Source organism: Balaenoptera physalus (assembly GCF_965194825.1).
Source record: "Balaenoptera physalus genome assembly, chromosome: 17".
NCBI classification, from domain to species: Eukaryota; Metazoa; Chordata; class Mammalia; order Artiodactyla; family Balaenopteridae; genus Balaenoptera; species Balaenoptera physalus.
The window spans coordinates 69,435,123-69,462,532 of record NC_138895.1 but is presented as its reverse complement, the minus strand read 5'-3'; the positions used below and the strand labels follow the sequence as shown (position 1 = coordinate 69,462,532).

The following is a 27,410-nucleotide window of genomic DNA, read 5'->3' as shown; positions in this document are numbered from 1 at the left end:
AAAGATTCAAATGAAAAGAAGATACCATTTTATGTGTATCAAATTTATTTTAAAATAATGCACACACATATACATATACAGAAACCATACATATACTAACATACGTATTATATTTATAAGCTATATACTAAGATAAATACTATATTGAGTACTAACTACAGATAAGTGTTAAAAAATACTAAATGTTGGTGAAAGTATAGATAAAGGCACTGTCATAAACTGCTGCTGGTAGTAAAACTGGTTAGAGATACTGTCTAACAGCTCAACAACCTTAAAAATCTCTCTCTTCTGAACTAGTCAATCTGCTTCTAAGAGTTAATCCTTTGGGGAAAAAATCAGCAAAATGCTTTAAGATAAGTGTGTATAAATGTTTGCTAAGCATTATTTGTAAAAGTAAAAAGTTGAAAACAAATACATGATATTTTATTCGATTCAATTTATTTAATGGACAGATGAGACTGAAATTGGTAGTGAAGTTAAAAATACCATTTTATTCTCCTACTTTCTATTTTTCTACTACATAAGCAGTAAGCAATGCTTACTTTTGATAATATAAAATTTTTATTAAAGTTGACCAATATTTTCTCATAAGAGTTTCAATGGCCTCAAATATAATTTTGTGTGTCATCTGTGTAAAACACACAAAGTGAGGTAGGAAAGGAAGCAAAGAAGGAAAGAAAATGAAAAAAATTCAGTGTCCTAAGGACAAATATTCCTTCCTATCCTCTCAAAAATACTGGGTTGGCCAAAAAGTTCGTTCGGTTTTAAGTAAAAATAAAAGACACAGTTTTCATTTTCACCAAGAACTTTATTGAACAACATATTCATTAACCAAACGAACTTTCTGGCCAACCCAATAAAACCCCAGAAAGAGCTTGAGACATTTCACACGGTTTGATCATTAGTTACAGCTCTAGCTATTTATTCTTTTTTTCCCTCAATATAGCTTTGGTCTTATACTTCACTCCTCTTTTGAATTACAGAATAATTATTATTTCCTTATACATATGCCTGCCCACAGGAAATCGACCCAGAGACTCTATGCATGGGACCCCAAACACTGTGGACAAAATTGAGCGAGAGGTGTGTCATCGCTCACAGCTGCCTTGGGATGAAGACCCCGGGTTGGTTTCTGAGAGGGCAGAGGTCTTGTCTGTCTTGTTTATTTTTGTGTAGTCAGTGCTGAGCACAATGCCAAGAATGTAGTAAAGGTGCTCAGCAGTATTTGTTGAATAAATGAATGAATGAACCTTTTTCTGAGTTGTACAGTATATGTATGTCCATCTTTAACAGTTAATGCTGAGTTCCAGGTATTTATTCTTTCTTATCCAGACCAGCCTTCTTAACTGCATTATAGCTTATTGTAACACTTCACATTTGAACGTATCTTGTTGTTTCTACTGGTGTGTCTTTACAAGCTTTATTATTTTTAAAATATGTGATTTTCTGTGTTGGCGAGAGAGAGGGGCAGGGACTCACAAGGAGGCAGGGCACCTTTAAGGATTTGTTACCTCTTATTCCGACCCCTGATCTATCACACACCTTCACAATTTTACTGGCGTCAGAGGGAGTGCTACATTCCTTGGGGTGAAGTGTTCAGCGTCTATAGCACTGGATTGGAGTGTCTCTGAGTATTCAGAATCTGGATATAACCGTCATCACAGTAATGAGAGAGAGCTGTCCTGGGGAAAAGCAGCATCAACACACATCTACCATGGCTTTCCCCAGTGTTACAAAAATAACGGGTCAATAAGGCATCTACATGAAATACCGTAGCCTTGCAACGAATTTGTGTTATTGTCACCCAGCCTATTTCATACATATAATTAGGAAATGATTCTAATAGTTAACGACATTATTGTAAGAATTTTAGGGAATTGTAAATATATATATATTTACATATATATTAGTATCTGTTTTTTGATAATAGTGCTAAAAAAACATACATACACACATATAAAATATACTATGGAACATACTGGGTAATTAGAACAATCTACTAAGGACTAAAGCTAATAAGACAATAAAAAATGGTAACTCAACTACATCAGGTGCTGATGCCCTTGCCTCATCCAACTCCTCCTCACTTTTGTCCTGAGCTCACTCTGTCAAAGACAATCTGGTAGGTCTTTTGCCAGTTTCATTATGTTAAGAAGATTTGTAATACGAAGGTCTTACAGAAAGAATTTGCAGTGAATAATTATAATCTATAATGAATGCCCTAAAACACTTTCAAATCTGATGTCAAAAAAAGTGACTTGAAATTTTTATTATAATTAGCAATATTTTTCTAGAAAAGTAATAAAGTTTATTCCTACTGGGAGAAGCAAAAGCTTAAAAGTAAATGAACATCAGCTGCTATTTTGAGGCATTGCTGTGATAGATTGTTGCCGACATGATTATTCATTACTAGATTTGTGATTTTAATTGCCAGATTTTAATGATTATAAAATTGTTCCTAATGAATCATGTCATTATTTATATAGTGTCATCTCCTGACAAACATAAAATGCTTAGAAAAAACTTCAAAAGCACTAACAAAATATACTCCTTGGAGGGTTGGCTGCAGTTTTTCCTTACAAAATATGAAAATCCTAGCCTTCCCAATTCACTTTTGAGAGGTATGTGAGTTCTTTCCAAAGTTTAAAGAGTTCAGAATAGTAATAAGAGAAAGTTAAGGTCAAATGTACAATTCAGCAAAAATTTAGTGAGTGCCCAGTGTATACAGAGACTGAGTAAGTTCGGTAACACACTATTCAATGTTTTCTGATACCCATCACAAAACCTTTTCTGATACATACTGAACGACAGTAGTTAGAAATCTCAGGATTTGTTCCAAAATCTTTAACTAAAGAGCTAAATATCTTACCTCCAAGTATCAGAAAAAAAGAATCAAAGTTTCCTAATTTGAAGAAATGTAATTGGTCTACCTGAGAGGCAGTATGGCGTAATGGAATGACTTCAGAGTGAAACAAGCTTCGGTTCAAAACTGCAACCCTTTCATAAACTATGTGACACTTTCTGAAGTGCAGTTTCCCCAATTGTAAAATGAGAATAATAGTATCTACCTTTTAGGATTATTTAAGCTTAAAAATAACAAAACAAAGTGTTAAGTACATAGTAAGGACTCAACAATTGGTATCTATTACTATTAGTGTTAATTACCGCTATTGCTAGGTACAAAAATCAGTGGAAAGAGGATGGAGTGGTAGGTTCTTTAAAAACATTTTGAAATCAAAGGTCTGTAGTTCCTTATCTGAAACCTTTAGGGACAGATGTGTTCCAGAATTCAGAATTACTTCCAATTTGAGAAAGGTAATATAATGCATATTCTGTAATATTATGTAGAACCCCCAGTGACCTGGAGCAATACTCCATACTCAAACATATTAATATTTCAGCCTCATGTCAATTTAGTTCAGATTTTGCTGCTAGATGAATTCCAATCAGATTTTGCCACAAAATGAGTTATTAAAAAACATCTAGGTTTCTGAGTTTCTAATAAGGGATTGTGCATCTATTTAATATAGTTCAAAAGAAAAAGAATACAGTTCCCTTATAGCTTTTTAAGAAGATATGTAATTGCACTGAGATAATCCCATAATAAAGCTAGATAACAGATAACAATAATAAATAATAACATTAACGACAATATAGAAATAGCAGCTGCAGCTAACTTGTACTAAGCACTTACTATAAACAAGCATCGTGCTAAGTGCTTTGCATAGATTATCACATTCAGTCCTGAAACTAACCCTGAGGTAAGCACTATTACTATTTTCATCTTACACACAAGGTAAACAGCTTGTCAAAAAAGTTTAACGTGAATCTACTCAAGACTTTAGACCTAAATTCAAGTTTACAAGAAATACAGGTGAGAGAACAAGTTAAATGACATAATGAGGAAACAGTAAGACACATCCAGAATGTGGGGCATTTTTCAACACAACTAACTGGCCTGGTCTCTCAAAAAAAAAAAAAATTCATGTTATGGGAAAAAAAGAGAAAAGGTAGGAGACCGTTTTAGATGAAAAGAGCCATCATAAAATGAAACCCATAGCATCATGTGTCACCATGTGTCATCAAGGGAAAAAAAAATCACAAAACTTTTATTTAAAATATAAAATCTGGGACTTCCCTGGTGGCACAGTGGTTAAGAATCCACCTGCCAATGCAGGGGACATGGGTTCAATCTCTAGTCCAGGAAGATCCCACATGCCGCGGAGCAACTAAGCCCGTGTATCACAACTACTGAGCCCACGTGCCACAACTATTGAAGCCCGCTTGCCTAGAGCCCGTGCTCCACAACAAGAGAAGCCACCACAATGAGAAGCCTGTGCACCGCAGTGAAAGAGTAGCCCTCGCTCGCAGCAACAAAGACCCAGCACAGCCAAAAATAAATAAGATAAATAAATTTATATAAAAAAAAATAAAGTATAAAAGCAGAAACTGCAATAAAAATATAAGTTTAATAAAAACTTGATAAGAATAAAACTTTTACTTTAAGATTAGTTTATAACTATTCCCTATTTTCAACAGAATAAGGCAGGAGTGACAACCACCTGACTCATCTCCAGTCCTTGTATGGCCCAGGAGAGAATGGCTTTTACATTTTAAAATTATTTCATTTCAGATGGTTATGTAAGTACACACATAATATCCTCAATTTTGCTCTTGGCCAGCAAAACCAAAAATGTTTACTATCTGGTGTTTTGAGGAAAAGTTTGCTGGTAACTTATAGACTATGATGTTCTATTATTTTCGAATATACTTAAATGTATACTGCATACTGTATTCACATTTACTACATTTAATTTTATTCTCTTATCACAAACATTTGGAATCCTATTTTTTAAACTAAAATGTCTGAATGACCAAGGCAAGGCTAAAATTGGCAACTATTCCATGTATACTAATTCTAATTTCATGGTAAAAAGAACAGATGGTTTTTGTGTCATTGTTTCATGACTGTCTCCACTATGGGTTCAACTTTCAATGTTCTCTACCTTAGAATTTAAAATTCAATTTAAGTATTAAAGCAGTTAAAGAATAAAAGACCTACTAAGGCATTTGGCCTAAATACCTGATGAGTAAGCTGGCTATAGCTTTTATCTTTTTTAAATTATTAAGATCTCTGAGATTTCCGTGGAGACTACAAAATAAATTTTTGGTTGACATGCACTGCTAGCTGTTCATGTTAATAACCAAGAAATTAAAAGCAATACTGCATGTATAATATAACCTGAAGCAAAATAATTAAATGGGAGGTGCAGACAATCCTGAAAATAGCATTTAGCTAATCAAATAGAAGAAAAAAAAAACCTTAAAAGCAAAAGAAATGGATTTTTAAAAAAGTGATATATGTGTACAATGGAATACTGATCAGCAATAAAAAGGAACAAACTACTGACACATACAACAGCATGGATGAATCTCAAAAACATGACGCTGAATGAGAAAAGCTTTTACATATACCATTACTGACCAGCTCTACTTACGTGAAATTTTAGAACAGATAAAACTAACCTGTGGTGGAAAAACATCAGAAGAGTGCTTACCTGGGAAGGGATATAATGGAACTTCCTGGGATGATGGTAATAATAGGTCTGCACATGTTACAAAAGTGTATGTATTTGTCACAACCTAATAAATGAATACTTAAAGATCTGTGCATTATACACAAATTTTACATCAACAAATACTGAACCCAATTAAATGTAGTTAATTAAATGCAGGCTTAAAGCATTGATGGGCAAGCACTGATGTCTGCAATTTACTTTAAAATGCAAAAAAAAAAAAAGATGAGTTAATAAACAGAGGGACAGAAAGATGGATAGATCCATAATATAGTTTACTAACATGTAAGTACAGTAAAGTATAGTATAGTAGGATCTAGACCACGGGTGTACATGTGTTTACTGTGAAATTCTTACAAATCTGCTATATATTTGAAATTTTTCATAATTGGGTTAAGAAATAAAACAAAATCAACCAGCTAAGTAAAAACTAACACCTAACTAAAGCTGAAGTTACACACTATAATAATAATTAAAAAAAAAAAAAAAAGGTTTGCTTGTTGCTGAGTTATGAAGGCATAGCTAAGTGGGACAGACTGAACCATTACTTACAATATCTATATTCTGCTGATCAAGAAACTAGCCTGAGGGGCTTCCCTGGTGGCGCAGTGGTTGAGAATCTGCCTGCCAATGCAGGGGACACGGGTTCGAGCCCTGGTCTGGGAGGGTCCCACATGCCGCGGAGCGACTGGGCCCGTGAGCCACAATTACTGAGCCTGCGCGTCTGGAGCCTGTGCTCTGCAACAAGAGAGGCCGCGATAGTGAGAGGCCCGCGCACGGCGATGAAGAGTGGTCCCCGCTTGCCACAACTAGAGAAAGCCCTTGCACAGAAACGAAGACCCAACACAGCCATAAATAAATAAAAATTTAAAAACAAAACAAAACAAAAAGAAACTAGCCTGAGAAGCACAACAGACCAAGATGTGTCCCCCTTCACTGACCTTTTGTATACCCACAGACTGGAGAATATTCAGCTTTCTTTTCCTTTGGAAGGTATCCAAGTCCCACAGCTGTGCTGTATCAGAAGAAGTAGTGATGGCGTACCTCCCGGATGCGTGCACAGAGATCGAGAACACCGACGATTCATGTCCTCGCATCCAGCTAACTAGCTCCCTGGTGACTGGGGGAGAAAGGAAAACAGTTATACAGGTCAAACCCTGTATTTCATCCGACTCGCATCCAGCTAACTAGCTCCCTGGTGACTGGGGGAGAAAGGAAAACAGTTATACAGGTCAAACCCTGTATTTCATCCGAGAACTGATTCAGTTGATGGCTAGGGATTACATGAGGTCCCTCCATCTCCGTTAACATCTACAAAGAATGGAAGCCGGTGGCTGGTTGATGAACTGCACCGTAGGACATGTTAGTAACATGTGTAACACCGAGGTTGGAGGGGAGGAGGCCGAAAGGGGGTTTAAGAACAGCCTTGAATGTGACATGATGGAGTCTGGGCTTTCTCTTGAAATAGTTTTACGCGGAAGAATACCATATCTGGTCTGTTTCAGAAAGCACTTTGAAGATATGGTGGATATACTAGAAAGGAGGAAGAGATTACAAAATGACTAGTTTATCTGTTGCTGTAATAACCCAGGCAGGAGATAAGGAGGGTCTATACTAAGAACGTGGCAATGGAGAAAGGAACAAACTCAAGAGCTACAAAAGAAATATCAAAGGACTCAGTGATTAAATGGATGTGTTGAGACAAAAGAGGAGTTGAGATTCCAGTGGCTCCAGTTTAGTTCCATAAGCAGGTGGTGATTCTACTACCTGACATAAATACACAAGGAGGGACAGACTTAGCAGTGTGAGAAGAGGTAACAAATTTGATTTTTAAAATTGATTTGGTGTGTGTACGTGTGTGTGTGACACACAAGCAGAGAAAACAGTCTGGTAGAGAAAACACCAAAAACTCTTCATAATAATTAACAATGGGTAATAAAATTACAGTGATTTTTACTTTCTCTTTACGTTTTTCTGTGTCTCCAAGTTTTCTATAATAGGCATGGTATACTTTTATGGTCTGATTTTTTTCCTCCAGAAAGATGGAAGTGGGGAGAACAGTCAGAAAGCAAGATGTAAATCTGGGAAACATTAAGACACAGAGTAGGTCAAAACTGAAGATAGAGGAACAGATAAACCCTTGGGAAGGGAGGAGTGGTTTCCAAACACCAGTCTGAAGTCTGGCATTACTCAATGATCAATTTTTCATTGGCCTTCAGTGAAATGAGAAAAGGATAACGTAATGAGTTTTTCATAAAGTTAAGTTTAAAGTACTACCTTTTAATCTATCGTATCCTTCTATGTTTAAAAAAAAATCCCTTGTTTTATGAAATGAAGTTATATTGTTTTTTTTCCAATGTCAATCAGCAAAATTAAAAGTTGACAACCTATGTTGGTTCCTCTACTTTTTCTTTTTAATTGGGTCAAATGCCCAAAAGTCTAGGAACCACTAAAAGAACCCAGAAAAGAAAGAGTCGGAAAAGTAGAACCAAGAGAGGTAACGGTAGAAAACTAAGACTCTTGAAGTAACCCAAAGTGTTAAAAGCTATGGAGAAACAAAATGAAAAGGATAAAGAGGATTTACACAATCAGAGGTTACTAAAGACCTTGGAGACAGCAGTCTTGGAAGCCTGGATGGGGGGACTAAGCGTCAGAATCCATCACTGGATGCTGTGAAGAAGCAGGATTTGGCAGCAAAGAAAGGGAGGTAGTTGGGGAAGCAGAGACGGCATCTGAGGAAGGGGCTTGGCTAAGAGGGGTTTCCATAAGACAGAAGACACTATAAAAAGATAAAACTAAGACGAGAGGAGGAGAGAATGGATAAAATCCGAGGAAACCAATCACACAGGAGTTTAAAGACTTAGTTTTTCAGAACTTCAGTGACAGCAGTGTTTGTAATATCAAAAATTGGAAACAGTTTAAAGTCCATCAATAGGTAATAGGCTAAATAATTATGGTATTGCAAACATTTATAGAGTATGATTACTAAGTACTCATCTTAAATATATAAAATTTTCATGTGGTAAGGAAGTGATTCCACCAAACAATAGGATGATCATATATTTGTTAGAGTGTAAAAAAGGTATATGCATAGAAAACAGATTGGAAAGATCAGTCCCTGTTATAAAAACACTGACTGTGTCTCTGGGCATTACCGCAGGATGACTGCCTTTTCTTTCTGCATGTGCGGTGAGAGGGTACTAGTGATTAAGACCAGGGACCCTGAAGCTTGACTCCGAGATTAGGAATCCTGGCTCCACCGCTTACCAAGCTGTGGGCACTTAGTCAAGTTACTTCTGTGCCTCAATTTCCTCATCTGCAAAATGGGCATAACAAGAGTATCCATCTTTGTCGGTTAGTATGATGAGTAAAATTAATTAATATGTATAAAATCATAGAACAGTACCTGGCAAGGAGTAAACACTATATAAGTGTTAGCTATCACTATTACTACCATTCTTATTATTATTTATAATTTTTCTAAATATTATAATACATAGGTTACATTAATAACAAGAAAAAACAATGCAGTTGAGATTTTTTTTTTCTTAATAATAAGTTCAGTTTACAGAACTCTAAGTTCTCTATTAAAAAATATAACGTGGTATAGGGCTTCCGTGGTGGCGCAGTGGTTGAGAGTCTGCCTGCCAATGCAGGGGACACGGGTTCGAGCCCTGGTCTGGGAAGATCCCACATGCCGCGGAGCAACTAGGCCCGTGAGCCACAATTACTGAGCCTGCGCGTCTGGAGCCTGTGCTCCGCAACGAGAGGCCGCGATAGTGAGAGGCCCGCGCACCACGATGAAGAACGGCCCCTGCTTGCCGCAAATGGAGAAAGCCCTCGCACAGAAACGAAGACCCAACACAGCCATAAGTAAATAAATAAAAAAATAAAATTAAAAAAATATATATATATATATAATGTGGTATAAAATACATAGGTTATATTTAAAAAGTGTTTATTCTTGTACCTGTGTAGTAAGGAATTTGGCCTTCAAAGAGAGGTATGGCCTTTGTCCAGGCTGCAAGGAGGCAACCTCTAAACCCTTGGAATTACTCCAGTGGTAGGAGTGTCTTTGTTATTTGTGGTAGGTCCCTGGACAACAGCAGATGGCTTATGCTAAGGAGAGAACCTCAGAGTGGGGACTGGCCACACCAGAAAGACCAACCATGCGAGTGACTGGAAGGTTGGGGCTTTCGGCCACATGATGTCAGACCAACCTCCAGAGAAGAGGAGGGCTGGACATGGAGTTTAATCAAGTGGGCAATAATCCAATCATGCCTATGTTATGGAGCCTCAATAAAAACTCTGGAAGTCAGAGCCTGGGTGAACTTCCCGGTGTGGCAATACTCGGTGCGGATGGCCACACATTGATGCCGGGAGGGTAATGTGTCTCTGGGGACAATGGAAGCGTCTCTTTTGTGAGCCTCCCAGATTCCACCCTATGCGTCTCTTCCTTTGGCTAGTTTTAATTTGTATCCTTTCGCTACATCAAAACTATAACCATCAGCATAGTGCTTCCCTGAATTCTGTGAGTCATTCTAGTGAACTCCCAAACCTGAGGGTAGTTGTGGGGAACCCTGAGTTTGTAGTCTGTTGATCTGATGTGAGGATGGCCCTGGGACCCCCAAACCTGTGGCTAGTGTCTGAAGTGAGGGTCATCGGGTGGGGTCTGATCCCTCAGACTATACAGATCAGCCAACTCCTTGCAGTATTTCTGTCTACATTTCACTCTGCTTCAAAAGAGAAACAGGACTTCTTACCTGTATCGAAACATTTAATAGAATAATCAGCTAACGCCACAAGGAATTCAGACTTCCTATGAAGATTAAAGGCCAGAGCTGTGCAAGCTTGCGATGTTCGCTGAACAAGATTAAACCTATGAAGAGATGACTGCGTTAGTATCAGAAATTCTTCCAACAGTTGTAAAATTTCACATTGGAGGAGTCCTTAGAGATGAAGAAAATGAAACCCGGAAAAATGAGCTCCCATTTTGGCAGAACAAAAACAGATTACGAAGAGTGCTACCTGCTATGGAAAGGAGTTTGGATTTTACTTACACAGAATGGGAAGCCATCAAGAATTTTTGAGCACAGCAGAATCATGGTCAGGCATGCCTTTCAGGAAGAGGATCCTGGCAGAGATGGCAAATGCACAGGGGGACAAGAAGAGATGACTAAGAAAGCTACTACGGAGACTCTCAGCCAGAGTTACGGGTATAAAATGGAAATGACGAACAGGAGAGGTGTCAGAGGTCAAGTGGAGAAAGGCCTGGTGATGCATGGAACGCAGGGTGAAGAGGGAGGAATCAGGAATTCCTCACACGTGAAATGAAGATAATTAAAGATGTCTCATAAGGTTGTTGTGACAGTTAAATGAAATAATATCTGATGATTAGATGAAATAATGTATGTTAAGTACTTAGCAGAGTACTTGACACCTAGCCAGAGTTTCATTTACCAAAAAATGAAGTTTTCAGGCTTAGGCAAAAGAGGAACACACGTGGGGGTAGGAAATAATCATTCTGGTTTTAAACATGTAGTGTTTAAGGCCCTTGAAAAGCATTTAGAGCCGTGCCGTCCAAAAGTAATGGAATGCAGGTCACATGCATAATTTAAAATTTTCTAGGAGCCACATAAAAAGAGTAAAAAGAAACATATGAAATTAATCTTAACATATTTAACTTAATTCACTGTGTATCTAAAATATTATCGTTTTAACATTTCATTAATAAAAAACTGTTAGAGATATTTTACATTTTTGTTTTTCATAGTAAGTCTTCAAAACCCATCTCAGTTTGGACTAGCCACCTCTCAGGGGCTAAAGAGCTCCGTGCAGCTAGTAGCCATTGCATTAGACAGGCCAACCTAGAAGCTCCTCAGTGGGTGGCAGAAGCAGGTCTGAGTTAACAATGTTACGTGGCAGCTGAAGTCTGAGGCTTGATGGTGATAAGATTATTAAAGAGAATACCTAGAATATGGAAGGAAGCAGGCCAGGGACAGATGCCCAAACAGAATTGAAAAGAGACCACTGGATTAGGCGATTAGGAAGAGGGAGCCCACTGCAGTGGGCTTTAGGATCAGACAGGCCTGATTTCAAGTCACAGCTACGCCACAGCTACGCCACTTACACCTCTGCCCAGATGTGAATGTTTACAGAGAGAAAAGGGACAGTGGACAGAATAAAAGAGAGGAATACTCATGGTGCAAAGTCCCAAGGGCGGCCATAGAAGATAGAGATTAGCGCTGGAAGACATTAGGATCACCTATTTCTACAAATGAAGTGGCAAGGAGTTATGGATGGTTGAACTTAACAGATATATTTGAGGTTGTGATGGGGGAGAAGAAAGGGAAGCTTGAGGGCGTCTATTTTCTCATGAATTAGGAGGCTAGGCAGTCAGAATCAGAGTAGAGTCTGAACACACGGAATCATGGAAATCGGTAAAAGTTTGGAATATTCAGAGAAGAATGGGAAAAATAAATGACAATAGATATAAGCAAATGAAGTACTAGCATCACTGATGCTGAAGTTCATTACTCTGTAATGGAGTCAATCAACAATTATTTTTATTTTGTTTAGTCTGTTATTTTCTTTAGTGGGAGCAAAGAAGAGACAGGTGTATTGATTTAAGACTGGGAACTGGCTGGGTAGGTTAGCGAGAATAAAGGGTGGGAAAACTGTGACCATTATTTTTTTGGTAAGGAGTAGAAACAATGATTAACAGATTTCTACCTAGAAAATCACAGATAGATAAATCATATATGACCTCTTCTTTCCCTGAACTATTTGAGAATAAGTTACTGAGATCACGTTTCCTACAGACAAGGAAATTCTCCTATATAGTCATGATATAACCATCAAAATTAGAAAATTACATTTATATATTACTACCATCTAATCCCCAGACCCCAGTTTTGCCCATTGTCCTAATAATGTCCTTTACAGCAAAGGGACCAGTCCAGGTCCAAGCCTTGACTTGCCACGTGTCTAGGCTCCCTCCGTCTGGAATAGTCTTGTCTTTCCACAACTTTCATGACCTTGACCCTTATGAAGATCACAGGCCAGTCTTGTTCTACAATGCCCTTCATTCAGCTTTGCCTGCTGATTCTACTGGTTAGACTCAGGTTGCCTGTCTTTGGTAGGCAGGACTATCAGAGAAGCAACACTGTGTTCTTATCACTGCACCCTATAAGTTGGCACACAAATTTGATTTGTCCCACTACTGGTTAATTTAATTTTAATCATTTGATAAGGTGGTGTTTGCCAGGTTTCTTCACTGTAAAATTACTCTCTTTTTCCTCTTTAATTAATAAATATTTTGTGGGGAGGTACTTTGTAACTATGCAAATATCTATTCTCATTAAACTATTTGTTTGTTGATTACAGCATGAATTCACGAATTTCTATTTTATTCAGTGGGTTATGACCCATCACTATCATTTATTTTGAAACGCAAATTGTCTCCAATCTGCCCAGAGAGAGCTCCTTCTAGCTGACGTTTATGTCTTTTTGACACACCCCCATCATTCTCTGAACAAGTCCTTCTTTCTGGCTACAAGGTGTTCCAGGCTCATCTTGTACTCTCCCTGCCTCCATCCTGAAACTGGCTATTTCTGCAAGGATCCCTGATTTCTTGTAACAGAGTGATATTTAGAAAAGAACCGGCCACTAGGTATATTCATTACTACTGTGGTGTTATTGCTCCCAGGCACTATGAGTGGACAAAGCTAGGAAATATATGTACATATAATTCATTCACTTTGTCATACACACACCTCTGTTCATTTCTATGTCTGTCTATATAAGCTCAAAACCAGGAGTTCACACAGATATACCCAATTACAATCCAGTTCCACAGGGTTCAGTCGAGTTTCCTCCCTTTCCATGTTTGTAACTCCCCTTTCCAATAGTGAGGAATCTGGCCCCCATCATCTTCAGTCTATTTATTCATTTGACCAAACCTCCCCTCTTTCCCATGATTGCCCTGCCCCCAGGCAGACACATTCTGACTCTCTGGCTGGGCTAACACAGTTTTTCCTCCCACCCACTCACTCTCACTGCACAGATGCCTGCCTTAATCAATCCCAAGTAATTGCTTTTCCACTAATTGTTCGGCAAAGGAAGAGAAGACGAGTAAGAGTGAAGATCAATTCTTTAAAACTCCTAGATCTAGTATACTGACAATAATGTACAAAGGAAACTGTGTTCTTTCTAAACAACTGACAGACATTAACTGATAAATTAGCAATAATAAAATTTTAAATTTAAGAGAAAAAAAGCTACTAGAGATGCTGTTAAAACCAGAACTTTAATTCTCTGAAAAAAAAAAATCTAACTATTTTATCTTTCTATTCTTTCTCACGTTACTCTACCAACACTTAGGACAGAGTTTTACAAAGTGCCTGAAATACAGTAAGAACTTAATAAATCTTTCTGAATGAATAATTAATAGCAGGTACTAAAATAGTCAAGGAATTAATTACTTGGTAAATATCCAAAGTATCTGCTCACCTGTTTCCATACAAGTCAAAAACATAGATATTTCCTTGATGGTCCCCAGCAATTAAAGAATCACCTGAGCTATCAAAAGCCACATTCAAAAACCGTAAAACTTTGGGCAGGTAGTCAGAAGTGTTGTGAATGATGTTCACTATAATTCTGTCAAAAAAACAAAAACAAAACCCATTAAATTCTATGTCAAGCATTACTTGTTGTCATGAAAACTATGGATTTTGTAGTAGGCCGCACTAATGTTGAAGTTTTCTGCCTACCCCATCTTCCCTCTCCTCCTGCTGCTGTTCCTCTGCCTCTCCTAGAAGCAACCCTACAAGGATTTCTGAAAACTGTCCAGGAAGCTATTGTCAAAGTAGCTACCATTCATGTATTTATCAGATACCTGAAAACCCAGGGTGTCAGACACTGAACAAGCCAGGAGCTAAGAGTAGTTGATAGACAGGGGCCCTGCCCTCAGGAAGCTTTCAGTTTAGTAGTAAAGACAGACACTAAAAAATATAAACACACACATGAAGAGATTTATAAACTGTGATTAAGTCATAGACAACAGGATATGATAAGAAAATGTATTTTTGATTGAGTAGTTGAATTGTTACATCAAGCAACAGACCCATGATAAAAACAATGAAGTAATTAGTGAAAAGTAGTGAGTTTTATATAAATCACAAGCTACCATATGTAAGAAAAATTTCAATTCAATATCCTAATTTTAAGATATCCTAATGAGATTTTTTTTTTTTTTGTGATTACAGAATGTTCCAAGTGTACATGAGTTTTATTTTCAGGTACATTTGTCTAAAGCGATTATTTTTTGAGAGGAAGATCATGTACCATGTATCTGCTGAAAAGAAAACTGTTATAAAACTTGTAGCACAAATTAACTAACTCTTTAAAATAATATATGTGTTTATATTTGGGTCATGAAGACCAGAAAAATCCCATTCTCTCCTGCAACAAGTTTTCAAATCATGAAATTTTTAATCTTAATTGACTTTCTACGAATTTGAATTTTAACTTTAGAAACATCTGCCTCATTATCACTTCATTTAAAAAACACTACATTGAATTAAGTATATCAAACATTTTCTATAGTTTATCTAAAAATAAGGCTTTCGGACTCATTGGGTGAAACAGTAATTATTTTTATCTGGTCCCTGACAAAGATTCTTGGCTTGACCAAACTTTAGTCAGGCTACCAAACCTTCTCCTAGGCCCTTCTGTGCACTCCCTTATAAAATCTAATTTTAGCAAGAATGCTGCTTAGTCAGTTTAATCAGAACCCCCTACCCTCAATACTACTGTCCTTGACATCTGATGGGTTCCTCATCCTCCCCCATCTCCCAAGTGATGTCTGATCACCTGGGCCTGTCTTCAGCAGGAATCCTGTGAGGTAGATTTAGCCAGAACTCCCTTAACCCCAGATGTTTTCTCTTAGTAATCTTCCATCCACCGACCCCCACCCTTCTCCTTGGCTATAGCTTCCCACTTGCCCAGGCTGTATTCAGAACTGAGCCCAGTTCTACCCTGAGGTCTTGTTTCCTCTATTGCAACAGTCCTGAATACAGTCTGTGTTTACTTTAACTACTGTCCAGCTCTGGTTTTTGTTTGACATTCCCAAAGGGAAATGGGGGGAATAAATGTATTGAAATACTAAGTAACAACATCAAAATGTTCCCTGGCAATTAAACTCAGCCCAAGCAAATGACTTTTCCCTCCAGTCTTTTTTCTGTAACATTTATTATGTATCTGGATTGCAAAATTACATGATCACTGTTCAAATTACGGAAAATACAGAAAAACACTAATAATTTGATTATAACCCTATCATCATGATATAATCAGTTAATTGCAAAATTCTGTCCTTCTGATTTTTCATATAAATCACACATGCAAATATTTATTTTAGAACGGCTTTTCAATTGCTCACAATTTGCCTGACAGAGTTCCTCAGTCCCTAAACATAGTAAAAACATCAAATATTTACTGAACACCAAGATGCATGAGACACTAATTCACTAAGACAATCTTGCTGTTAAGTATGATTAGCTTCACTTAAAGCCTAAGAGATTAACTTGCCCAAGGTCACAGAGCTAGTGAGTGGACATTTACTTCAACTAAAGTCCATCTGACTCCACAGTCAGTGCTCCTTGCTTCTCTCAACACCATAACAACGGGTTTTATTGAACAGAAAGAAAGCTATGTTTTAGTGGAAGAAACAAATGAGGATATTTGCACACAAACTCGTTTCTTTCATTTTTTGAATCTTGCATGTATATCTGGATATTTTATAACAGCAAGAAAGAGAATTATTGTGGGTTGGCTTAACTTTTACAACATTTAGAGAACATGAGAAGTAGGGGTGCTATTTACATAAACTCCAAATTTGGAAATGAAAATCTCTACTGAAGTACCCCTATTCTATATAAAATGTTTATTCAATGGAGTTGATGGGACAGCAGTATTGTTAGGGGACTGATAGCAACCAGAAACCAAAGAAACTAACGGTACAGTGTGTAGCAGTGTGCTTTGGGCATGTGTAGTTGGCACTCAAAGTCTACTAATTGTTGAGGAGCAAGCAAAGGATCAACAGAAAAATTACTAGAACACGAAACACACTGAAATATGAATGCAAGTGAGGCAGCAAAGTCCATGGAATCCTAAGGAATTAGAAGCAATAAGATTAATCTGTGTGCAGCAACTGGAACCAAGATGGCACCACTTTGGGACAAAGGTTTCCATTAAAGTCACACAGGAGCCTCAAACAGGACAGATACCTGGGAACTGAATGAAAAGAAGAGTTGGGGAGGGAGGGATGAATGGGCAGGGCAACAGCAATTTTTAGGGCAGTGAAAATACTTTGTATGAGACCGTAATGGTGGATGAGTTATTATACATTTGTCCAAACCTACAGAACGTAGAACACCAAGACTGAATCTTAATGTTAACTGTGGAATTTGGGTAATAATGATGTCTTCATGCAGGTTCATCAACTGCAACAAATATCTGGTGAGGAATATTAATAAAGGGGAGGCTAGGCATGTGTGGGGACAGGGGGTATATGGGAAATCTCTGTACCTTCCTCTCAATTTTGCTGTGAACCTAAAACTGTCCTAAAGAAATAAAGTTTATGGAAAAAAAAAAAAAAAAAGCAGCAGCAACGCTAGCCTTACTAGAAAGAGTGCCCTACCTTGTAAACCGTAACCCCTTCCTCCACCACTATCACCACCATTCACGTTAATACGTAAACTCCAAGAGACAGAAGTTTGTTTTGGTCCACAGCTGTCCCTCAGCGCTTACAAGCTTGGCACATAGTAAATGCTCATCAAATAGTCGATGAGCGAATGCTTGCCTGAATACAAACAATGATTCAAGGATGGATAAACTGCGGCATTTGGAAGGGGGAGAAGTGCATTGCTCTCCTCCTCCGGCATCAGTTCCTCCTCCTGAGTTCTTTCCCAGCTGGAACAACTAACGAATATTTACTGAGCATCTACTGCGTGCCAGGAATACTACAGGGATTCTGTGTTAATTAAGGCAGGCAGTCCTGGTACTCATCAGAAACTCAAATTCCCTGGCATAAATCAGGACCTCCCGCTCCACGCTGACCTAATGAGACCCCGTCCCCAGTACAGGGAGGGGGGTCTCTAAGGATCATGAAACTCAGGGCACCTGGGTTTCTGGAGGTCACCCAACCCAGGTATCGGGGCAGGATCAGAGCCAGGACCCGAACCTCCATCCGACCCCCGCACCCCTTCCCGAGATCCTTCCCAACAGCCCCTCAAACGCCTCGCCAAAGCCGCGGACCCGCCCCTCGCCGGCGGCCATCCGCCTCCACAGCGCGCGCCTCCCGCCGCAGGCTTTACCCGTCCCGAGTGGCCGGGGATGGTTTGCGGTGCCATATCTTGCCGCTCTCCTTGTTGCCCAGGTTTATGCTCTGCATGTCGCAGTCCACGCGACACCGCCGCCGGTCCAGCGGACAACTGTCCCGGCGCCTTTCCGGCAGGCCCCGCGCTTCCTGCCCGGGAAACTTGAGCGCCGGCCGCGGCCGCCCAGATCCCCGCCGACCGGATCCCCGCCGACCGTACCAAGCGCGCGCAGGCCGCCGATCGGACGGCGCTAAACCCCGCCCAGGCGACCCCTCCCGCTCTGGACAATGGAATCGGCCTACGACCGTCTCCCTTAGACTCCGCCCCCTTTCGCGGTGCGTTCTCCCCACCCAACCCCCCAAAACCTTCTGGGAATCGTAGTTTTCTGCAGGTGTAACCTGGCGCGCGGAATCGGCTTGGGAATTCTGCTTTCTGGGGGCCTCGCTGGGTTTTAGGCTTTCAACGGAAGCAATAAAAGTGACTTTTCCCCAGGGCCCCCAGATCCCGTTTCACGTTGCGTTTAGGGATTGAGGAGTTGTAAGACAACTAATAGAGAAGCAAGGACCCAAATGCGTTGAGAATTGAAGGGTTCCTTTTATAGAACATTCGGGTTCAAAAAGAACCTTGATGGAGTCCACTCTTCTTGACCTTTTCATCATCGTCATGAATGTTGTTTTAATTCCGTAGTCTAACAAGAAGCTCCAGTATTATGGCGTCGGATCCACCAGTCCTGCACCAGTAAAGCAATGTCATCAACAACCAGTTGAGTTGACGCCAGAGAAATTCTTTTTGGTAAATATTTACTTAGAACTTGTATAGTGCTTACTAGGTATCAAACACTCTTCTAAGTGCTTTAGGACTATTAACTCATTTAAGTTGTTTAATCCTCATAGCAAACCTACAACATTGCTAATACTGTCATCTTCATCTTTAGTGCTTTATGAGGTAGTGTATTGGTTTGCTGAGGCTTTGTGCCACAAACTTGGTGGCTAAAACACCAGAAATTTATTCTCTCACAGTTCTGGAGGCCAGAGTCTGAATCAAAGTGTTGGCAGGTCACTCCCTCCAGAGGCCCTAGGGAAGATTACTTTGCCTCTTCCAGCTTCTGGTGGTTGCTGGCTTCCTTGGCATGGGACCACATCACTCCATTCTCTGCCTGCATCTTCACCAAGCCTTGTCTTTTCCTCTAATCTCTGTCTCAAATCTCCCTTTGCTTTTCTCTTATAAGAACACCTGTCCTTGGATTTAGGGCCCACCTGGATAATCTAGGATAATCTCCTCATTTCAAGATCCTTAACTTACTTACACCTGCAAAGACCCATTTTCCAAATAAGGTAACATTCACACGTTCTGGGCAATACGCCCTGGGTATATATTTCCGGGGTCCACCATTCAACCCACTACAGGTAGAAAAATGACTTTTTACAAAATTATATGACCATGATATTTAAAAAGCGCAAACTCTAGCAGAAATACAAAACGCTAACAAAAATTTAGCAGTGTGGATTTTATTTTTTCTAATATTTATTTATTTATTTGTTTATTTATGGCTGTGTTGGGTCTTCGTTTCTGTGCGAGGGCTTTCTCCAGTTGCGGGAAGCGGGGGCCACTCTTCATCGTGGTGCGCGGGCCTCTCACTATCACAGCCTCTCTTGTTGCGGAGCACAGGCTCCAGACGCGCAGGCTCAGTAATTGTGGCTCATGGGCCCAGTTGCTGCGCGGCATGTGGGATCTTCCCAGACCAGGGCTCGAACCCGTGTCCCCTGCATTGGCAGGCAGATCCTCAACCACTGCGCCACCAGGGAAGCCCAGCAGTGTGGATTTTTAAACTTTTTATATTGTTATCAAGGGGTGGCCCTGAGAGACAACTCTTAGTAACCCTTTGCAGAGGAGATTTTTATTTTTTTATTTATTTTTATTTTTTTATATTTTTATTTATTGGACTTGAGATGGTAATAAACTGTATGTATGAATGTTTGCATTATTAGTCAGGATATTTAAGGTGTTAAGCTTAAGGACACCTAACTTGAAACAGGTTATTTCCCATATTTGTGTCTCACACAGGTAACCATACAACTTTTTATCAGTAGCAGAGACAGATCTGCTGAATGATTTCCTTAACTACTCTGGTTTAACCTGCCTGCAGCTCAGCTTGTGTGGGTTGTCACAGCCTATGTGGCCATCCTATCCAATTTCAGATACACTGGTAAAGAGGTGTCCATATCACAGATCTTCTGGACACCCACTTTTCACTTACCTTTGGATTTAGTTGGACCAGATCTGAAGGTCAGGCTGGCAACTGAAGAGATGTGCACCCATGGCTGCCAACCTCCCAATTTTTTCTCTTTTCTTTTTTTTTTTTTTGGCCGCACCACGTGGCATATGGGATCTTAGTTCCCCGACCAGCGATCGAATCTGCACCCCCTGCATTTGAAGCGCAGAGTCTTAACCACTGGACCACCAGGGAAGTCCCTAATCTCCCAATTTAGTAACCCAAGTTGGTAGACCATTTTCTAGTTCCTTCTTGGATCATTACGTAGTCAATAACTGATGCATACTATACATAGATATTTTTCAGCTTTATTGAGGTATAATTCGCATTTAATAAACTGTACATATTTAAAGTGTATAATTTTATAAGTTTTGACATAAGTATATTCCTGTGAAACCATGACCATAATCAAGATAATGAATATATCCACCACCTCCAAAATTTTCCTTCTGCCTCTCTGCAATCTCTTTTTATCCCTACCCCACCTTGTCCATGGGCAACCACTGATCTGCTTTCTGCCTCTTAGATTAGTTAATATTTTCTAGAAATTTATACAAATGGGTGTTAAACTAGGTACTCTTTTTTTTTTCTGATCCGGTTTCTTTCATTCAGCATAATTATTTTGAGAGTCAACTATGTTGTTGGGTACATCAGTGGTGTATATGTTTTTATTGCTGAGTAGTATTCCATGGTATTGATACACCACAATTAGTGGTATATTCAGCTGTTGATGAACATTCGGATTGTTTCCAGTGTTTGGCTATTACAAAGAAAGCTGTCATGGACATTCCTGTTCAAGTCTTTGTATAAATATATGTTTTCATTTCTGGTGAGTAAATTCCTAGATGTGGAATGGCTGGGCCATATGGTAAGTGTAGGTTTAACTTTTTAAGAAAGTATCAGTCATTTTCAAAGTAATTGTCGTTTTACATACCACCGATACTGGATAGTGTAGGATAGTTTCAGATACTCCACATCTGTGATGAGTCTTTGTCATTACAGCCGTTCTAGGAGTGTTGTGGTACTTCACGGTGAGTTTATTTTGTGTGGGATCCTAGTTCCCTGACCAGGGATTTGAACCCACACCCCCTGCAGTGGAAGCTCGGAGTCTTAACCACTGGACCACCAGGGAAGTCCCTTTCATGGTGATTTTAATTTCCATTTCTGGAATGACGAATGATGTTCAGTATCTTTTCATGGGATTATTTGCCTTCTGCATATATCTGCTCAAATCTTTTGCCCGATTTATAATTGGGTTGTTTTCTTATTATTGAGTTTTGAGGATTCTGTATATGTTCTGGATATAGGCCTTTTATCATGTTTATGTTTTGCAAATAGTTTCTTCTAATCTTTGTCTTGTTTTTTCATTCTCTTGAACATGTCTTTGAATGCATAGAAACTATTAATATGGATGAAGGGTTGACCAAGTCAGTCACCGTGGAAGGAATCCAAACAGGCAACAGTTGGATGACAAGGGTCCGTTGACATATTGTGTAGGAAAGCCGACATTGCACAGGAAAGAGTTCTGTTTCATCAGTAAAACAGAAATGTGTGTCATGCTGCTAACTGACACAAACCCAGGCAATGTTTTCCGTTTCCTAGACAACTATTTGGCCCTGTAAGGAAAGGGGTGAGGAGGCCAAAGCCATTACAGGTGAACTATGACATAGTGCACGTCCCCCACCCTTTAAACATGAATTAGAACAGAAAAGGAAAGTCAAAGGGTTGTGCTCCAAGTTGCTTAAATAAATATTCATGCCTAGGGGTTCTCATAAAACATACATGAAAGCAACCAAGGGTAGTATTTCATGTGGAATCAAAAGGATTTGGCACCTACAGTTGAAATGGTACAGTATCAAAGCAGAGGGGAAAATGTGATGTTGATCTTGACAGGCAGCAAGATCAGTCCCACATACAGTGAGAAACAACTCACATAAACTAGGGTTTCTAAAAGGCCTCCTCCAAACTAAAGGAAGGAGGAGACCAGAGGGTGAAGCTCCCTCTTCCATGGCAGAGTGGGCAGTGGTTGCAAGTTTCTCATCTTTACAGCCCTTACGCATGGCCAGGAGAGGAGGAGGACTTAGAATTCTTGATCTCTATCTCGTCCAAAGCTGTCCTAAGAAGCAAGGACAACCTAGAGCCACCTCTGTCTTAGCTGCAACTGCATAATATCCCATCTTATGGATGCAGCATAAGTTAATAATTCCCCTATTTTTGGCAGTTGGGTTTTAAAAAATTATATGCAAACATTATGCCAGAGAAATTAATATCTAAGTGTGTCATTGTAGGCACTGGTATAAGCCAGCTCAGGAAGCTTCTATAGGGAAGCTTAAACCTTCCAAATTATGCTCTGCACGTAGTGGCCTATTCCAAAGGCCTCCCTGGGCAGAGGGCTGTGGAGTCAGAGAATGCTGGGAATATCTCCCATAGGACTGAATAACTATTCTTTTTTTTTTTCTTTTTTTTTAAATGCGTGTTTTTTTTTTAAACTTTGGGTTTATTTATTTATTTACTTATTTATTTATGGCTGTGTTGGGTCTTCGTTTCTGTGCGAGGGCTTTCTCTAGTTGCGGCAAGCGGGGGCCACTCTTCATCGCCATGCGCGGGCCTCTCATTATCGCGGCCTCTCTTGTTGCGTAGCACAGGCTCCAGATGCGCAGGCTCAGTAGTTGTGGCTCACGGGCCTAGTTGCTCCGCGGCATGTGGGATCTTCCCAGAGCAGGGCTCGAACCCGTGTCCCCTGCATTGGCAGGCAGATTCTCAACCACTGCGCCACCAGGGAAGCCCAGAATAACTATTCTTGATTCACAGGCTCCTAATAACATTTGTGGGCTCCGAGTACAGACGATCAATCACGTGTGACAGGATGCCAGTAAACCATGAGTAAAATGCCTCTAATTGCTGTAAGAGAGGAAGGCAGACTGATTGGGCTAAGCATTTATTGTCCACTAAAGTATTCTAGGGCAGCGTGGCATCCTTCCTGCCCGCTCTGGGCAGTGTGTGGAGAGAGGCCACAGAGCCGAGTGAGGATGACCACTTTCATAGCAGAGCAAAATCTTTGGAGATGGTTTTTGGGGGACATCAAGTCCACCGTCTCCCCAGATTGCCAGCATTCTGATTAAAGGCAACTTTCCTTTCTACCAAATTCTGCGAGTATTGATTTTTTCAAGCAGCAAGCAGCCCCACCTGACTTGGTAACATTTTCATTGCCGTAAAAATCCTATGTGCTCCACCTATTCATCCCTCCCCTCTCCCTAAGTATTTTTGTTACTTTCATTATATAGATGGCTTTGAAAACTACTGCAAGCAACTATCCACGGGAGGAAAGAGAAAGGTAAGATAGAGATGCACAGTGGGGTGGGCTCTTTCACCTATAGACCTTAGAAGGGTGTTGTCTTTGTTGGTGAAGTAGTGGCCTGGAAGCTGGTTCTATCTGCTTGACCCTTCAGAGAATTCTGTGCGAGGAAGCAGATGTGGACAGGTGCGGGTTGGCATAGGTAACCACTTTTCACTTCGTTATTACACAGTTTCTTCTTTGGTCTTGCTTGCTTTTATTTTTTAATCCTATAGAAGCTCCTATTTGAATTTTGCATAAAATTAAAATTTTGCATAAAATTAAAAACTGTAAGTCATAAGTACTGTGAACATAGAGTCCTAATTTGAAATATTCTGCCCTGTATTCCCCCCAAGTACATTGCACTTATTAGATCTTGTACCCTGACTAGTGGTTTGGAAAATGTGGGCAGTCTATGTGTAAAGGCATGGTACCCAGAATGCCTAAGTACATTGGCTCTAAAGCTTACTAGTACTATAATCTTGGGCAAAGTATTTAACTTCTCTGTGCCTTGATTTCTTCATCCGTAAAATCAGGACAATAATAGTGCCAACCGCATAGAGTTGTGAAGAATTTAGAACAGCAGCTGACACATAGAAGTCGTCTCCTAGCTATTATTATTGCTATTATTTAAGCCCTTCTAGGGAGAGTACCAGTGATATGCAGATACACTTAACAACTGGCTGTCTGGACAAAAAACTCTGGTTTGTAGAATTTGGCAATTTCTGTGGTATAAATACTCCTACTATGGCCAGTTTCAAGCTATGAATGTGATGTCATTGAATGCAGAGTTGGAGAGAGATGAGCAGTAGCACACTATTATATAGTATGGTCACCAGACAGATAAAATAGACACAACCTCAAGAGCATGGATAATAGTAAAATGGATTAAAATAATTTAAAAAATGATATGTTTTGAGTATTACCTTTTAAAAAATATAATTTATTTCTACCTAAGTTAATATAATTTAATATTTAATAATTGACTCAGAAAATTCCTGAAAATTGAACAGTTTGCTCTTGTGAGCTAACATCAGCCTGCTCCATCTCTGCACTGTTTCTTACTTTCATCAGCTTAGACATTTGCTAATGTTTCAGTTGACTTGCTATGTAACACAGTACCTCAAAACTTATTGGCTTAAAACAAAACTGGTTTCCCGTTTTCCAGTCCTGTGAGTTGACTGGGCTCAGCTGAACGGTTCTTCTGTTCCACATGGTGTAGCCAAGATCACTCATGGTTGCATTCAGCCCAAGTTCATCTTGAACTGGAACATCCAGGATGGCTTCTCATCTACCAGTGCTTCTCTCCATGTGGCCTGTGGGCCTTCAGGAGTCTAACCTGATCTTCTTTACATGGTACTGGCTCCCAAGAAAGGAATGTTCCAATAGGGCAAGCCTGAATGTGTCAGTGTTTAACAAGCCTGCTTGTATCACCATGCCCGCTAATGTCCCATTGGCTAAAGGAGGTCACATGGTCAAGTCTAGACTCAATGTAGATGGGAATTACATATGTGCAGGAATCCCGAGAGATGTATTTTGTTAGACGCTACTAATATAATGGTTGACCACAGATGACATCAGGAAATCCCAGGGCACATTTGGAGGCAGTACACATAGGAATAAAGCTTCCTTTGAGGGGAGTTGAGAGTGTTGTCCTACCATACATGTGGTGTGTGTGTGTGTGTGTGTGTGTGTGTGTGTGTGTGTGTAGGATGTATGGGGATTTGCAAATGGAGGAGGGGGAGTGGACAAGCACCACATATAACTCAGTGGTTCTCAACCAGGGGTGAGTTTGCCCCCAGAACCCCAGAGGACATTTGGCCACATCTGCAGACATTCTTGGTTTTCATAACTGGTGAGGTTGTCATTTGCTGCCAATCACCCTTTGCACAGGGAAGCCCTTCACCAACAAATAACTGTCTAACCCAAAGTGTCAACAGGCCGAGGCTAAGAAACCCTGCGTGTAACCTCACAGCACGAATTTGGCTGTTTAGTACGTGCTCTCTCTTCCCAACACGTTTTCCCTACTGCCTCTGACAGCACGTGCAAGATATAAAATTCTTTCACAGCTCTCCAAATGCATGTTTAGCCTGCTTGGATTGGCTTCAAACAAATGTGACAGATGTAGCCTTTCTGGATCCAGTGCCTTGCCAGGCAAGCATATGCGTGTTTGCACATCACGTCTGCAAAATTCCGTGACTGAAAGAGGTCACACCTCCAACTTCCAGGAAAATATCTCAAATGACTTTCCCCGCGAGTCTTCCGGCTCTCAGAAGCTCTTGATACCTCTCTTTGCTCACTTCTCCAGGGAAGCTATCCTGTCCTATTCCTCATTATGCCAAGGTTACATTTGCCCTCTCTGCGCAAAGGAATCCTCACTCATTAGTTCAGTAAACGTCAATGGAACGCGTATTGCTGGCCAGGGCTGTCCTGGGTGCTGGGGTGCAGCAGGGAATGAGACACAGTTGCCTTTGCGTGGAGCTTGCCGTTCTAGTTGGGGAGACAGACAACAACTAAGGGAATAAATAAATGATATCATGTTAGGTAATGAAAAGTGAAGAAATTTTAAGCAGGGTAAAGGGACGAGAACAATGGGGGTGGGGGGATACTTTGATTAAGGGGTTTAGGGAAGGCACTGTTGAGGGATGCTGTCTGAGCAGGGAACTGGACGCTGAGCAGGAGGGAGACACAATGACAGGTTCCCCACAGTGTACTCATTGCACTGCGTGGGAGCTTAGTATTTGGTTCCCAGGGCTGCTGTCACCAAGTATCACAAACCCGGTAACTTAAAACAACCCAAATGTATCCTCTTACATCTCCAGAGGCCAGAGGTCTGAAATCAAGGTACTGGCAGGGTTGGTTCCTTCTGGAGGCTCTCAGGAGCATCTGTTCCCTGCCTCTCTCCTAGCTCCTGGGGGTGGCTGGCAATCCTTGGTGTCCCTCGCCTTGTAGACGCGTTACTCCAATCTCTGCCCTTGTCTTCACATGGCCTTCTCCCCTGTGTGTGTCTGTGTCTGTTTTCTCTTTTTATAAGGACACCAAGTCATTGCTAATCCAGTAGTTTAGCTCACCCTAATTCAGTCTAACCTCATTTTAACTTAGTTACATCTGCAAAGACTCTATTGTCAAATAAGGTCATGGTCACAGGTACTGGGGGTTAGGACATTAATATATCTTTTGGGGGAATACAATTCAACCCATACCGTGATTGTTTTGGGTTATCACAATGACTAGGGGTGCAACTGGCCTTTAGAACAGGGGGCAGGGATGCTAGGTAGGCATCCTGTAGTGTATAAACTGGTCCCCGACCCTTTCGAATGTTACCAAGATATTCCTGTAAATGAAAACCCTGTTTGTAATAGCTAAACTAGAACTGAATTCTGTTTTACATATATATAAACATAAAGGATATTTACAGGGATTTTACATTCACTAAATTTTCCTAGAATGCAACTACTGTACTCATTGAGGCAAGATTGTACTTATTTTCTTTCTTCTTTTTTTAAAATTGAAATATATTTGACATATAAAATTGTGTAAATTTAAGGTGTATGTACTTGTTCTTTCTAATGTATATGTGGATGTATTCTTTTTTTTTTAAATTAATTAATTATTTATTTATTTATTTTTGGCTGTGTTGGGTCTTCGTTTCTGTGCGAGGGCTTTCTCTAGTTGCGGCGAGCGGGGGCCACTCTTCATCGCGGTGCGCGGGCCTCTTACTATCACGGCCTCTCTTGTTGCGGAGCACAGGCTCCAGACGCGCAGGCTCAGTAATTGTGGCTCACGGGCTTAGTTGCTCAGCGGCATGTGGGATCTTCCCAGACCAGGGCTCGAACCCGTGTCCCCTG

The 27,410-nt window shown here is 40.1% G+C and overlaps 2 protein-coding genes across 10 annotated transcripts in view; one reads left to right on the top strand and one right to left on the bottom strand.

Annotated features, from left to right (window-relative positions):
* TBC1D31 (TBC1 domain family member 31) overlaps window positions 1–18,159 on the bottom strand; it is a 61,652-nt gene extending 43,493 nt beyond the window's left edge. For 4 of the 9 annotated variants that reach the window (XM_082433142.1, XM_082433145.1, XM_082433144.1 and 1 more), the window contains exons 1-4: window positions 17,954–18,151; window positions 14,088–14,234; window positions 10,340–10,455; window positions 6,518–6,696 (exon numbers count right to left, since the gene is read on the bottom strand). In XM_082433142.1, coding sequence (XP_082289268.1) covers window positions 6,518–6,696; window positions 10,340–10,455; window positions 14,088–14,234; window positions 17,954–18,030 — 519 coding nt within the window. In that variant the 5' untranslated portion in view covers window positions 18,031–18,151. Of the gene's footprint in view, window positions 1–6,517; window positions 6,697–10,339; window positions 10,456–14,087; window positions 14,235–17,898 lie in introns of those variants that run through there. The other 5 variants (XM_082433148.1, XM_082433143.1, XM_082433146.1 and 2 more) reach the window with 5 other exon arrangements.
* LOC309646757 (uncharacterized protein) lies at window positions 18,029–25,243 on the top strand (the record flags this gene model as incomplete). The annotated part of the gene is made up of 3 exons (XM_082433325.1): window positions 18,029–18,291; window positions 18,644–18,748; window positions 23,513–25,243. The coding sequence occupies 2 exons, from the start codon at window positions 18,029–18,031 to the stop codon at window positions 18,696–18,698; spliced, it is 318 nt and encodes a 105-aa protein (XP_082289451.1). The 3' UTR covers window positions 18,699–18,748; window positions 23,513–25,243.
* Window positions 25,244–27,410: the final 2,167 nt, after the last annotated feature.